This window comes from Manihot esculenta, chromosome 1, assembly GCF_001659605.2.
Source record: "Manihot esculenta cultivar AM560-2 chromosome 1, M.esculenta_v8, whole genome shotgun sequence".
Lineage (NCBI taxonomy): Eukaryota > Viridiplantae > Streptophyta > Magnoliopsida > Malpighiales > Euphorbiaceae > Manihot > Manihot esculenta.
In genome coordinates, this window is record NC_035161.2 from 3,144,398 (window position 1) to 3,161,117 (window position 16,720).

Genomic DNA, 16,720 nt, shown 5'->3' on the forward strand with positions numbered 1-16,720 from the left:
AACGACGTGAAACGACTATTTTGGACGGAAGGACTACGAATTTGAATAGAAAAGAAAGTGAGGGACTTAAGTGTTGGGTCGCCAAAATAAAAGGATAGAAGTATTAATTACGTTAAATCTCAGGGACTACAAAGTAATTTTTCCTATAGATAATTGATGGAGATGGTTTAGTAAATGATGGGGGCACCAAATCATAATACAACTAATCACATGGCTTAGTCGTGTTTAGAGGCTCTCCTACACGGGCTAACCGTGTCATGCCCTGTGAAAAAAGCTTTGAGGAGGCAGATTTAGAGAAGAACATGAGGTAACAATGCCAAATCAGAATCTAAAGATTTGTGTATCCAATATTTATACACACAAGAGTAGGAAATGAAAAGGCAGACAAGAAGAGTCGATCAAACTCAAGAACAGCAGACAAGTTTGCTTATCAAAACTGGAGTTTCAGAGGGGCCGATTAAGATTTCAATTTGATCCTGAATTTGACCGGTCCAGTTCAGGGTGGTCAGGCCGGGATCAGACTGCAACATATAAATAGGATATATGAGTGTGAATAATAGCATATACACCAGAATGCAAGCAATAACCTCTCACCTCTGTTATAAAGGGTGAATGTCAATCAGCAATTCAGCATCCATTACCAACCGTCGGACATGTATCGTCAAATCAATCCAATGGCTGATTTTTGAGTTGGCACGTACCATGAACACTGAACCATTTCTACATAGGATCTAATCCCTCAGATTGTGGTTTGAGTGCATTTTGCTGAGACATTTAGCAAACAATATGCAAAAAGTCTATGCCTCATTATAATGATGAACTAAATATGAATTATGATACTGTCTATGTAAGCAAGTGGAATTTATAAATTTAACAATTAATTGTACAGAAAAATCCCCTCTTGCATGTGTCTACCAAAATTTCACCAACCCATTTCTTGATTCATCCTCTCCATGGGCTTTGTCTCTCTACAAGTTTATCAATCATTGCTATTGCTATCACCCAGATGAACTTCAAGGATTTTTCTCAAGTAGTCTAGCTGCTCAAAACCGCCTTGAAGTTCCTCCCACTAGGATAAAAATGTCAGAAAAAGAAACATACTATCAGTTTATATATCAAATAAACAAAATATTTAAGTAGGAGGAATTCAAAACAATAATCAGTGCAAGACATAGTTTGCTATTCATAAACCCAATAACACAGTTTAGTCATTATGGACTCTGCAATTATTTTCAAGAAAGTCATTTCTCAAAATCAAATATGCTATAAGATACGGTATACAAGATGAATAGCTACCAAAAATTCTGAGCAAGCAGCATGACACTAGTGGTTTCCTAATAAAATGTGGTAGTGGATACTGACAACATGTCTAGGCCAGAACTTCAAACTTACAAGTGAAATAATCTCATATTTCTAAGGTGGAACGACTCAAATAGGGAGGCCTGACATCTGAGTATCTGATGCACAAATGCGTGCATTCAAGATTTCAAATGTGATAATCTAGATTCAAAGTCAACAGTAAATGAACTTGCAGTTGACTCTAATGGAGTAATGAAACCTAATGGAATGAAAATATACTACAAGAATGAACGATATTTCATTCCATTATACTTGATCACTCTCAGTTATGCTATACTGTAAGTATCATATGAAAGATTCAGGCTTGATGGTAGATAAAGGACTAGAGTTGAAAATGATGCAGCAGAGTGAATTTGGTGCAGGACGGGAATCACAGTCAGAATCAGGACAGAGATTAGAAATTCATTACTTCCTAGCAAGAAAACTTAGTGTAAGCATTTATGTATTGTATCAAAGAAAATCTACATCTCGAAATTTTCTACCCTAACAAGAACACGAGCTACTCACTACCATTTGCCCATCTGCCCATTTACCTACATATTGAACTAGAAACAAATATGTAATGAACTGGCAATATGATTTGTAAATACAATATTGATATTCTGCTAGAAATAGGTAACCATGAAAATATGTGCATGTTCATCTCAGCAACCTATCAACTTAATGTCTTCCCTCTGTTTTCATTGTCAATACAGGTGTGCATAGATAAACATAATAATGAGGAATGAGTGATGAGTGATGAGGAAACTCGCCTCTTGATAAGACAATGAAACCACTTTCCAACCAGCAGCAGAAATGTATCGCCGTTTTAACATGGTATGCCCTAAGGGTACTCCTACAGAAAAGTACCAAAAGATAGAATCATTAAATTGAAAACTAAAAATAAGTGAAGAATTATCATGAGACTTGATTAGATATCAGCAAAAAAGAGCTGCTACTATTTTATATATTATAATGGTACCAACCAGTATTTCTTGAGAAATGAGTTGGTCCATCAATCTCCAAAGCAATCTTCTTATCAATTACAACAGCATCCAGGGTGTATCCATCCACTGCATATTCTCTCACCCAATCAAGGCCAGTGCTAACCAAAAGACGACCAACTTCCTTCTGAAATGATGAAGTTATATTCTGATTAAATCTTTTGGTTTTCCAAGCACGTGCAATTTTCTCCTCTAGATCACCTTGAAATGCCAACTGGAGATGCGGATACTCGATCTTCAGGCATTGATTTACAAGATGTGCCTGAGAAGCAAACATGATATCCTCTCTATATTGCTCAGAAATTCTTTGCCCTTCAAAATGGCTCAGGGTTCTCCAAATATTAGAAAAGAAAGTCCGATTCAGTTGTCCAAGAACAGCATATGACCAAGCTATATTACCAAGTTGATCCCTATTAAATCTGAGAATTGGAGGGCCTGAATCTCCCTCTCCATCAAGATCTGCAATCCCTTTCATTCCGTCCTCTTCATCAAAATTTGATGTTTTAGGCTTCAAGTAGCATTCAAATTGGTTAGCATGCTTGAAAACATTATCCAAAGAATCAAGCAAAGTGTCAGCTCGCTCATATAAAGAAGCAAGTGCCCACAAAAACTGAGCAAGTTCCTGCTCTTGGAAACTGAGAACTATATCTGATGCCCTTTTTGACAATGCTGAAAAGAGATCAGGTGCACAGTGCTGCATTGAAGCAAAAGCTCCAGCCACATTAGCAACATTCTGAGAATTGAACTCGCCAACCTTGGTCAAAGCCACCTCTGCAACTCTATCCATCTCTGACAAGTAAAGCAACTCTCCACCTATCTTGGACAATGCCCATGAAATATTTGAGATACCTTGGGCAGAGCATTCTGGCAGAACTGTCATTGCAATACCCACTAACATAGACATCTCTTTTTGTCGTGCAAATGCCAGCCTACGAGTTCTCATCATCGAAACCTTCTCCATGTTCTTAGCAATTCGATGAAGGGCAGTGGCAATATTCAAAGGCGATAAAGGTGAAGGGCTTAACCCTTTTCCAACAGCCATAATCATCTCAGCAGTAACCTCCAAAACTTCCTCTGCAGTCTGTGCTTCCACAATTGCTCTATTCAAGTTAACCTCTTTCTTACGATCAGAAGGGCCTGATAACTGTGACAGCCTCTGACAAAATTCTTCCATGGCCTTTTCCTTCTTTTCTTCAAACATTCCACCTGCCATCAAACTCACAGTCTTTCTAAGGTCACTGGTATCATTGCCAAGGGAGTTTGTGAAATCTTCAAATTCAATATCATCCTCCAAATCAGAATCAGAATCATCTTCTGAGTCCTTACTTTTCTTATTATTCCTACTCTTACTGACCAAGTTCTTGTTCTTTTTCTTCTTCTTCCTCTTCTTTACATTAATCAAATCTTCCATCTTTTGACTCAATCCCCTGGCCTCAATTGACTTGAGGGCAACCTTCCGAGCCCTCAAACACCAATCCATCCCATCAGTTTCTTCAAGCAATTTCGAACTTTGTTGTTTTTTCCTCTTCTTGGGTGCTTGAAAACCCAAGGGGTCAAGCTCCCCAAGAAATTCCAATTCCCAATCCTCTGCTCCCTTATCATAATCACTACCAACAAAACTTTCAGTACTAATAGCATCCTCCCTACCGGAATTCACACAGCTTAATCGCCGAAAGCCCAGTTTGAGATTTCGATTAACAAACCCAGTTCTTAATTTCATGAATGGAAGATTATTAGATGTTTTAGGATTAAAAATGAAGGGTTTTAAGCAAGTTCTGTAAGGGAAAGAGTTTAATAACCCTTCCATGCTTCTTTCAGTTCTATGTACCCTAAATGTTTGAGGAAAATAGTAAGAAGAATAAACAAACGTTCAAAAGCAAAAGCTGGTCAATGAGAATTCGCTTCTATTAATAGAAATGAAGAGAGAGCACAAGAATCCCATCAAAAAGAATCCAGTAGCAGAGAAGGGACGCACCTTCAAATGTTCAGTATGCAAATGCGGAAGCAGCTTATCACAACACACACAGATAGCGGAGAAGACTGAAGAGTATCTTTCCACAGGCTGGCTCTACTGGATAAGAGAGGGAGCTTTCGCTTCGAGTTGAACTCTTGGAGTTGCTTTAACCGATGTCGTTTCATGCTGTAACGCTGTGCAGAGATGTAAATCCATCTCAAAATTTTGACTCCTGCAGTCCATAATATTTTTTCATTTTACTTTTTTTCATAAAAATTAAGATAATTATTTTAATTAAAAAATATTTTTATTATTTAATTTTTTAATTATTTTAAAAAATGGTTGAGAGAGGTTGTGACCAGATGTGGTGACCTACAATCCAATCATTGACACCCTTTGTAAGGATAAGCTAGTTGATGAGGCATTAGACCTCTTCTCTCGAATGAGGAAGAAAGGTATTTCTCGTACTGTTGTCACTTATAACTGCCTAATTCACGGTCTTTGCAATTTAGGCAAATTGAATCAAGCTTTGTCCTTGCTGAATGAAATGGTAGTGCAGAACATATCAGCAGATGTATATACCTTCAGCATATTGATTGGCAATCTTTTTAAAGAAGGAATGGTTTCAAAGGTTCAAGACACTTTCAGTGTGCTGGTTAAAATGGGGCATCAAGCCTAATTTCGTCACTTACAATTCATTGGTGGACGGATATTGTCTGCATAGCCAAATGGATGAAGCTAGAAGAGTATTTGATCAGATGGTAAGGAGTAACATAGCAAAAGCTACAATATCTTGATCAATGGGTACTGTGAGAACAAAAGGATTGATGAAGCAATGAAACTTTTTGATGAAATGCCTTATAGAGGTTTAGTTCCTGACGAATGAATTATGCATGGACCTGGCTAATAGACGCTTTACATTGTAAGTATTACTGATATACGTCCAATTGGCTAGTTTTGATATGTTCTTGAAAAGATAGTTGAATTTGCTAAGGTTGTTGAGATGAAGAGGAGAGGGTTTTCAATTGCAGCTACTCGTTTTTGCTTGATATGCTTACGTATCTGGGACTGCTAATCTTCTCATAGTCTGATTTAATGGGCTCTCCCTGCATAATAATTGGGTTAATATGTAGAGTATATGCAGAATTAGTTCATTATGTCTGTTAATTTTCCTTGCTAGTGATCGAACTCGCTTAAGTCTGTTAGACAGGCAGATGTATATTAATATATTCTATAGAATCTGTATCCTCATCACTGATTTTCTCACCATTAAGATTTGTCAATTTTGAATTTTATGTTGCTGAAACTGAATGTTTTTAGTGGTAACGGTTATAGTTTTGTGTCCTTGATTAATGATCAACTCATGCCTTATGTTTGAGGATGCAAGGCAAGATAGACACCAGACTTCTATAGTTGTCAGTTAAATAGAAAACTGATTTGATCACTGATGGGAAGGTATCAGAACTGGAAATTCTTTGGGCTGGCATTTTCATCAAACATCTGGTGCACATGAACCGCATCTCATGTCATATCACAAACGTTTAAAAATTTATTAATTGATCCCTCAATTTTAAAAAATATACTAAAACGTTTTTAACGTTTTAAAAGTTTATTAATTAGTTTAACTCTTATAGTTTGAAAAAAATTTATTGGTTAATCTCTCAAATTTATAAAAAGCTTATTAATTAGTCTTTTCGTATTAATGACATTTTAAACTTTTTTATAATACTTAATCGTTAAAATTAACGAAACTACCGGTTAATATACTTTTTAGAACGTCAATGATATTTTAATGTTTTTTCAAAATAGATGAACTAAATAATAAAATTTTTCAAAGTTTAATTCAACAATCTCCTTGTTGATGATAGGCGTGAGCATTCGGTCGATTCGACTTTAATCGAACCGAATGAATCGAAAATTAAAATTTTAGTATTTATAAAATCGAATCGAATCGAATCGAATCGATTTTGATTAGAAATTGAATCGAACTAAATCGGTCTGATTTGATTCGATTCAGTTCGATTTAAATTTTTAATAATTTTTTTTTTCACTTTAATTTTAGTATTTTAAATTTTAATTTAAATATTTTATCCTTAATATAATCTAATCTCTTTATATTATTGAAAATAATATATTATTATCACCGATTAGTTCGATTCAATTTTTTTAATTTTTTTTATCAAAATCAAATCAAACCGAAATAATTGATATTTTTAAAATTAAAAATTAAATCGAATTAAAATAAATAAAAAATTAAACTAAAATTTTAAATTAATGTGATTTAATTAATTTTTTCAATTTAAACCAAATACTATTCACCTCTCGTTTGATATTAAGTTGTTAATATGAAAGGTATGATATGCTTTCCCTTATTAATTTTCAAAGTCCCTTTGCCTTCTGAAACTGTGCAATTAAACACTGTCATAATACTGTTATAAAACTGTTGTATAATTTTATAGTTGTATAATTTTAGATAAAATTTCTATAAAACTTTTAATTTTGAATTAATTTACAAAAATTAAAATTATTTCATAAAATCGTTAAAACATGTGAATGCTTACTTTCTTAAAGGAAACATGAACAGTTGGATTTTGTGAGATATTTAATTCGAATGTTATAGCCCAAGTCCAATTCTAATACTCTTATTAAAACTTCTTCATATTAAGTGAAAAAAAAAATCTTATTATTTTTTTTCCTAGTAATGAATATAATTTTTCTTACGCTATACAAAATTTCTTTTTTGTATAATTTGCTCAACTGTCTTTTCACTATCATTTTATTTTTCAGTTTTATTTTTATTATTTTTACTTTTAGATTGTGAATTACTTAATTCTTGTAAAATAAGAGCAAGTGCATATGCCTATTTGACTTTTAATTATGAAATAATTTAATTTCAGTGAATATTATGCACCAGATTTAAGAATTAAGTTGATTAAGTTATTTTATAATTTGAAAGTTGAAGAATAAATGAGATAAAAATAAAGTTGAAAGCTAAATTATAGATTTAGCTTATGAAAATTTTTAAATTAAAAAGAAATTAAATTCTTTCATTCTAGAGAATTTGAAATAAATTTATTAAAAAAATTAATTTAATTAAATTTTTACGAAAATTTTTATACCAGATAGAGCATACGATTTAACATCACTATTACAACATCCTATAATTTATGTATCCCTTCATTCAAGGACGTGTAGATAATGCAAATCTATATTGTAAAGTCCAAATAAAATTTATACCGATTATAATTAATTTTTATGTCAATAATTCAATTAAATCTATTGTAATTAATTTTTATGTTAGTAATTCAATAAAAATCTATTGATAAATAAATTATTATATAGATTGTAATCCAATTCTATAAAGTTCATTGATAATTTTTAACAATCCATTGATAATTATCAATATATTATCAATAAATTTTTCATTAATATTGCAACTACGGTATTCGAAATTAAGAGAAAAAGAGATACGAATTTTTCAGGACATGTTGGTCCGGATAAGACTCGCCTTCTTAATTTCATGGCCAAACTCTATAAGAAAACTATTAATAGCAGATTCCTTTTATGCCTTCGATCACGGGATTTCCGACTAATTAGTCAATAAAAATCTTTTATGAACGAGCGGGCCACATCATTCGAATTATTAAAAAAATATTATAGTTATCTCTACGTTCCTACAATATAAAAGGAGAATAATTATAAAAGTAAATATACGTTATTTTCTTATACCATAACTCTTGAGTTTTAAAATTTATATTCGCATTTCTTTTCAACTTATTGATTTGAGTTGAGCGTTAGAATGACTACTATAAACACTAACTATTTTACCATTTCACGTTCTTTATTTTGCAGATTCTAACCAATTATAATATAGCTCTTTTTCGTCATTATTTTATTTTTAATAATATTAAATATTATTAATAAATTAATTTTAAATTTTATTAATAAATTAAAAAAAATAAAAAATAACAATAAACCAAATGTTATTACATGTTGATAAAAATTTATTATTATTAACAGATTAATTTTGAAATTTATTAATAAATTAAATGAAAAATAAAAAATAATAAAAAAGCAAATGTTATTATCTATCCATAATTTACTAACGGATTTGATATTCCTTTGTGGTGTGGAGTGCCCTTTGTTACGGGAACCAATTGTGCCAGTGGCGATTAGGATCATTCATTAAAAGTCTAGACAACTCAAAGCTTTATGTTGTGATCTCTCAACACACTGAGAAACAAGTGATTTGATATTTATTTTGAAAGAAAAAAATTTAAATAAATTATTATAAAAATTATGTAAGATTTTAATTTTTTTTTCAAATGAAAATTTTTAAATTTAAAAAATTAAATTATTTTATTTTAAAGGAAAAAATTATCTAAAAAAATCAATTAAATTAATTTTTTGCAAAATTTTGTATTCTAAATAGAGGATTAATGTATTTAAAAGTGTAAGATAAACTTATCTTGTTTCATGTCCATATGGTTTACATTGTTTTTTGGTAGGTGATTGCTTTTCTTGCAGCCATGGAGATTATGTCCGAACAATTTCCTAGAATAATTTTTTTTATATTTTTATTACACTCTGTTTAGAAGGAGATAGAGTAAATTAATTTTTTTTTAAAATATGGTTTTAGAAAAAAAAATATTTTTAAAGGAAAAATTATTATTAGGTTCATGAGTTTTTTAAAAAATTTATTAATTTATTTTTATTTTAAAATTACTAAATTAAAAACATTCTTATATTTGTGAAATTTTTGTTTTTATTAAAGAAATTATTAATCCACTTATTGAAATTTTAATTTTTTATTCAACACTCTTGTATTTGTGATGTAATCATTTTTTTTATTTCGATTTAAAGCGAAATTAAATTGGTAGTTTTGGCCCTAGTCCCGAGTCAACAGTTAATTGAATTGAATCGAATTGAATTGAATAAATTAAAAATTAAAATTTTAATATTTATAAAAATTAAATTGAATTAATTTAGAAAGAAATCAATTTAAATTAAATTAATCTGATTCGATTTTATCCATTCAATTTTTTAATGAAATTTTTATTTTTTTACTTTATTTTTAATATTTTAAAATTTAATTAAAATATTTTAATTTTAATTATATTATAATCTCTATATTATAATATATTATTGATTATTAATTCATTCGATTTGATTTTATCGAATTTTTTTAATAAAATTAAACTAAAATTTTTGAAAATAAAAATTGAATCAAATCAAAAAAAATAAAAAATTGAATCGAATTTTTAAATGAATTCAATTCAATTAATTTTTTTTTAATTTGAATCAAATATTCCTCTAACCTAATTTTTTATATTGTTTAATTGCGCTAATTGGAATAGCAAACCTCGAATAAGAATGTTCTTAATTAGTATAATGTGTACAATTTATCTTTGCCTTAGAATAGGCCAACCCGACTTCTTTCATGGTTTTGGCCCAAAAAGGGGGAAAAATTTTCTTCTTTGAGATGGGACACTCCATAAATAAAATTTAAAAATTTATCTAAATTCATTTCGGAGTTGAGACACAAACATAAAAATTAGAGAAAATATATTAATTAATCTTTTAATTTTAAAAATTTATTAATCAGTTTATTCATTAATTTTAACCATTAACCTGTTATAAAAATTTTTTAAATACACTTAATATAAAAAATTTAATTAATTAATAATTAAAAAAATTAATTTTTTATTTTTTATACTATTAAAACTAAATAGTAAAATAATTAATAATTAAAATTAATAAAAAAACTAATTAATAAATTTTTAAAATTTTAAAAATATTTTAATACTTTTTTAAAATTAAGAGATCAATTAATGAATTTTTCCAATACCATATATATCTTTTACTATATATATCTTTTACTACAATGATACTAAAGAATTTTTAAATATATCTTTTACTACAATAATACTGAAGAATTTTTAAAAATAGAAAAATTATGGTATAGAAAATTAATAATCTTCGTTCAAACGAGTATATCTATTCATTTATAACATTTGAAACTGATACCATATGGTCATGCATCATCATGCCTACAAACAGTCCATTCGATATCTAACAAATCTGTTAAAATGTGAGTCCACAAAGTTTTGTTGATTGAGATTATAGTTTGAATTAGGTTTTATGATATGGGTTTAAACCAAAGTCCAAGAGAGCTCAAAAATCTAACCACGCTCTATTGACCACATATCAGCCTAAGACAAAAGCCGGAAAAGTGGGGATCATCAAGGGCTGAGCAATTCTCGGTCTAAACCGAAAAACCGAACTGAACCGATTAAATTCGGTTTATCGGTTCGGTTAGTCGGAAAGATCGGTTTGGTTCGGTTAGTAGATTTAAAATTATTCGGTTTTCAGTTCGGTTCAGTTTAAACATGTTAAATAACCGATCAAACTGAAAAACCGAACCCAACCCAACCCAGGGGGTTGGGGTGCTGGCCTATTGTACCCAACCCAACCCAACCCAACCCAACCCAGCAGGCCAGCACCCCCAACCCCCTCCATACCTTTCGCCGAACCCCTCCATCCCATTTCCACATTCTCCAGTGAAACAGAGGAAGGTGTAGAATCTAAAGAGGAAGAAGAAGATGGCGACGAGGACGACGACGGTGACGAAGATGACGACGACGAAGACGATGATGAGGGGGCGAGGACGACGAAGACGACGAGGTTCAGGTCTTACAATCCTCCAGAGGGCCACCGGTTCAGTCGGCGGATGACGACGAGGACGACGACAACGAGGATGACGATGAAGATGACGATGGTGAAGGCGGAGACGACGATGACGATGACGACGACGAGGAGGAAAACGATGACGAGGATGAAGACGGTGAAGAAGAGCTGAAGAGGTAATATATATCCAAATTTATACAATTTTCCGCATATACTTCATTTCTCTCATCTGGGTTGCGAGTTTCTCTCATCTGGGTTTTGATTCATATCTCTGTGGGTGGTCGTGGTTTTTAATAGAATGTTTATTAAATTATTTTGTTGAAATTAGAAATAAAAAATTAAAAAAAATACAGATTTCGGTTTGAACCGAACCGAACCGAACCGATTTTTATCAGTTCGGTTCGGTTCGGTTATACCTTCATAATCGGTTTTTTCGGTTTTATAAATTTTAACAAATCGATTTTCGGTTTTATCGGTTCGGTTCGGTTCGGAACCGAACCGACCGATTGCACGATCATGTCCCTTAAAAGCTAAATGAGAAATTAAACAGTAGCCTTATAAAATCATAATCTTGTACCCTCAAATATGTCATCCTCGTAACACAGCAATATCAGAATATGGGATAATAATGGCACGCCCGAAAAAGACAAGAAAAAGAGGAAATAAAAGGGAGAGAATAATATAACCCAAATCAAGCTTACCAAAACACTCTAACCTGAATTTTATACTTGGATCTCGATGATATCAATTGGCGTTGTCTGTTGGAACGAAGGGATCTTAACGTCATCAGAGTTTTCATTCAACTATTGAGATCCCATGGCCAGTCCCGGAGAAAGTAACACAACACTCACTCAAAACGATTCAATAAGTCCTATGACTCGTAATCCCCTTATCATGAACAACCCAAGTTTGACCTAAAATAATCCACCATTTTCATTCCCTAGCTCACCAACTATATCACCCGCATTATCGAACAACTCACTAGGCTCACCAGGCTCGACAATAGCAACTCCCCAAACCCCATTATTTGATCAGGAGCTCTAGGCTATAGCCTTGCAACTCTAAAATACTGCCAATTGGTTAAGCCAAATCCTACAGCAAAGAGGCCTTAGTACGCCAAATCGGCTAAGCACATTGATCGGGCTATGCTACAATAAATCTCAGCCCACCCTGAACTGGCAGAATCCACCCTAAAGTAGCAGAAGAGCTAGTGAGGAGAACGAAGAGATACAGAAAGGAAGAGAAACAGTAATGCGGTCTCGAAGCAAAGTAGTGCAAAACCTCATAGAAAATAATGTCGGGAAAGTTTTTCAACCGAACCTGAGGAAATGATAAGGGAAGAAGAATTTGGAAGAAACCAGTAGCACATGAAAGAACGATGATGCAGAGACAGATCAAAAGTTGGAGAGAATGAAGGTTGCTCACAGAGCTCGGAGCTAAAGATAGCACCGGTCCGATGCTACCAACATTCTCCCCGTTCACTAGGAGAATCCAGCTCATGACTACACCAAAGAAGTTCATGATGCCAACATTAGTCGTGTATGAAGGAGATGGAAATCCATGAGATCATGTGTTGAATTACAAGAATTTTATGGAGTTGCAGGTGCATTATGATGCCTTGCTATACAAAGTTTTCCCCACGACTTTAACATGACTAGCTTAGACATGGTTTAACATCGCCAGTGTTTCAGTCGAAAGAAAGAGAAGTTACTTGGAGACGATTAAATAGAGAAGGAATGAGTCCCTAAAAGAGTACGTAGCCATATTCAATTTAGAAGCCTTATAGATACTAGATCTAGATGAGGTGAGAGTCGTGGAGGCCGTGCAATGCAGGACGACAGGGTTGAGGAATACATAAGGCAAGACGATGCCTTCACCACTAGCAGGTTTGTGCGAGATGACAAGGAGAGAGGAAAAGGCATTGATGGTAGGAGAAGGGACGCCCTAGCAAGGAAAGTTGAAAGAGGTTTAGAAGCACTAAATAGATACAGATGAGAGAGAAAGGACCAACAGCCATGTCAAGCCCGCATACTGGTGATACTCATAGCAGTGCAAGACAAAGAATACGTTCAATGGCCCAAGCCCTTGAAAATCGGCCCAAAAAGAAAAGATCCAGACAAGTAAACTTGCTCCCATGCTGAGTCTTCCAGCATATGAGGATACCTGAAGAGCAGTTAGTGAGAGATCAAGCCCAGTCAAAGGAATTAGAGGTATCCCTATGCCGGTAGAAGGGAAGATAAAGGTAGCCCTCACTCTGAAAGAGTCCCTGCTATCTCGAACACATTATGCCATCTTCTTAATAGTGAAGTTGTCACTGAGATATAATGCTAGAAAGGCCAATGTTATACAACTTCAAACAAACATCATGTACTGGGCAATGAAATGCCTAACCAACAATGGAGTTGACATCGTCCAAGAGGCTAGAGGTTCGAGATGAAGGAAAGGAAATTAGGACCAAGCCTGTAGACAAATTGGAGGCCTTTGGAGGGGAGCACTTTGGAGGGAGCTGAGTGAGATCCCTTTGAGACTGGCGCCAAAGCCAATGGGAGTGCAGAGTTACGAGCTTGAGGCCTAATGGATGATAGAGGAGTTGCAGCGATGCTACCTCCCTAGTAATGTCGACAATAGATTTATTAGTCCGGAAAGCCAACAAGGTCTCCTTAATGTTTTCCCTAGAGAGGATAAAGTTTTTGGGGGAACTTGATCTTGTCCATTGCACGGAGGAGACTACAAAAGGAGAAAAGAAGGAATTAATTAGGATCAAACAATGCAAAAAGCAAAATCCAAAATAAAACTCAGAAATATCAGCTTGATGACAGTACTTCAAAGAGGACACGAACAGGCACTTGTCAACATCTTTTTTTTTCTCTACAGAGGTCAATCAGAGAAGATAGATTTGATACATAAGGTTTAGTTTAAGGAATTTATTACAGTCCAAAGGTATCTCCTCTTGGTAAGTCGACCTCTCATTCAACATCAAAACTCTCTTTTAGCTCAATAATGGTGATTGAGTCTTTATAACCCATAAAGATAGACAACCCTACTGATCAAGCATAATTTAGCCACATTTTTATCATAATTATTATTGTTTATTTACAGATTTTTTAGTTTATTTTATGGTTTTTATCTTGTTTTTACAGAAAAGGAAGAAATTGAAAAATTGGAGAAAAAGTGCAGAAAATTGACAGAAAAGTGATTGGGTCAGTGATTTGCCCAAAACACTCAAATCACCGGGCAACTCACTTTGACAGCAGAAATCTAGAGGCAACAGACAGAAGTGATATGGGCAAGTGATTTGCCCAAGACACTCGAAGACACTGGCCAAATCACTCGCAGAAGACAGAGAGCAAAAAAAACTGGACTGACTCACAGAAAAGTGATTGGGTCAGTGATTTGCCCAAAACACTCAAATCACCGGGCAAATCACTTTGACAGCAGAAACTGACAGAAGAGCGGGAAATTGGGCAGAAAACAGAAATCCGAATTTTCAGAAGTCCAATTCCAACCCAATCACTACCAACATAAAACCAAGAGCCACGAAAGAGCTTCTCATCCAAGAAATTCCAATTGCAATTAAATTCAACATCAAAAGAGGAGTCAAACACCAAATCAAAAAGGGATTTTGAAACCCTAGATGGATGGAATTCTTCAGCTATAAAAGGAGAGCCTCCAAACCAGCAGAGGAGCTTCTGATCAGCTATTGAGCCTCCTCTTCCTATCGCCAGAAACTCTGCAGCTCTTCCTTTTTCTTTTCTTTTAGTCTTTTTGTGTATTTAGTCCACCATGAGTGGCTAAACTCCTTTCTTTTCTAGTTGAAGTTGGTGAATTTCAGATTTTGTGATGAATTGGGAGATTTAAATCTCCATTGTTAAACTTCTATTTATTTCCAATATTTATGCAATTTGATCTTTCTATAATTGTTACTTTGCTTTTAGAATCAATAAGGGCCCATTGCTTTTAAATTGCTTGAGTAACAAATTGTTTGAATGGTTTAGGTCCGTAATTGCTTAGATTATTTAAACACACATTTAATCAAGTTGCATAATCTAAACTTGACCACGCGGTTGGCAAGGTTAGAATTAGGTTTTTCTAAGTCTTAATGCAGTTAACAGTTGTTCGATGCCAAAGGCCCCAAAGACGTTCCTTGGCAACTTGTTAACTAGTGATTTGATTAGCGAACGTTTCCTAATCAAACTAAAACTAAGGAGGAATTTGGATTGTGAGAAGCGTCTTCCACATCCTAAACTAATTTATTGGAATAAATAGGAGTGTTAAAGAATCAATGATCAATTCTAAACAATCTGAAATAAGATCTATACTTCAACTAGAAGCTTTTCTCTTATTGATTTACTCATCTTTAAATTATTTGCTTGCTATTAGCTTTAGTACATCTTCAACACAAAACCCCCCTCTTTTAATTATTTGTTATTTGCTTGACCTAGTCATTATTAGGAAGGTCTTTAGTGTCAATTCCCTGTGGTTCGACCCTATTGCCACTATCTGCAAATTATTTTGTTGATTGAGAATAGGTTTATTTTTGACGGCTTCGACAACCGCTTATCACCTACCCTAGGTCCGAAGTAATAGAATCCATTGACAGACCTAACTATGTAAAAGAAAGTCGAAAACAGGTTAGAGGAAAGGGCAAAACTCCAACATAAACAGATAGACTCGAAACAACTCATAAGTAGGAAATTAGGCGTCAACATTCTAGGAGTCACCTTATAATGTATGTTGAAAGACCTCGATGAAAAAGGGGTAAAAGGGAAAGTCAGGCCAAATTCCTACTGTTTTAGAAAGAATACTAGTTTACGGCCACGTTGAGCATCTATCAAACCCCTATTGGGCGAATCAAATAGAACTATCCTCTCATCACTTGAATGGGCCCTAATTCTAAAAATTTCAGTGTCTATAAGATTTCAAGGAAGGTGTTGGAGCAACAAAGAAGAAGTGATGAAAGAGACTAGATCTTCCACCGCCAAAAATTCAACAAGAGGCGTGGAAAGAGCGATAACGTACCTCTAATTGGCGATGCAAAATTACAGGAAGAGGGAATGTAGAATTGCAAAAACAACACAGAAACGGAGGCAATGGATACAAAACAGATTTTCGAAATCAAAAGAAGACAAGGGAAATAACATCTATCAAGATTTCTTCTCAAGCCAGGCAAAATTAAAGAAAGTCTCGATATTTACTCCCTATCCAATTATGAAATAATTGGTGAGAAAGTAAATGGGCACTTGATAATATATGAGTCGTGCACTAAAAGGCCTATAAGTAGACCATTAGATATCTAACAGGGTCGGTTAAAATGTGGACTCATAGAGTTTTGTTGATTGAGATTACAGTCCGAGTTAGACCTTACGATATGGGTCCAAACTAAAATCTAAGGATGCTAGAAAATCTAACCAAGCTCCACTGACCAGAAGATCGGCCTAAGACAAAAGTTGAAAAAATGGAAATCATATATCCCTTAAAAGCCAAATGAGAAAGTTAATGGTCGCCTAATAAAATTATAACCTCATACCCTCAAATGCATCATTCACATAGCACAATAATTATGTCAAAATGTGAGACGATAATAGCACGCCCAAAAAATTAAAGAAAAAAAAAAGAAATAATAATATAACCCAAATTAAGTTTTCCGAAACACTTTAACATAACCCTCATACTTGAATCTCGAGATATCAAAAACTAATTTTTAAAAATTTTACAATTATCACCATATTTAGAGCAC

At 33.5% G+C, this 16,720-nt stretch overlaps 1 protein-coding gene across 1 annotated transcript; it reads right to left on the bottom strand.

Moving 5' to 3' along the window:
- Positions 1-306: 306 nt before the first annotated feature.
- Positions 307-4,448, bottom strand: LOC110624397 (RAP domain-containing protein, chloroplastic). Its single transcript, XM_021769515.2, has 4 exons — positions 2,325-4,448; positions 2,112-2,194; positions 595-1,069; positions 307-521 (listed from the first exon to the last, which is right to left on the bottom strand). Exons 1-3 carry the CDS (start codon positions 4,147-4,149, stop codon positions 980-982), a joined length of 1,998 nt encoding a protein of 665 aa, XP_021625207.1. The 5' UTR covers positions 4,150-4,448; the 3' UTR covers positions 307-521; positions 595-979.
- Positions 4,449-16,720: the final 12,272 nt, after the last annotated feature.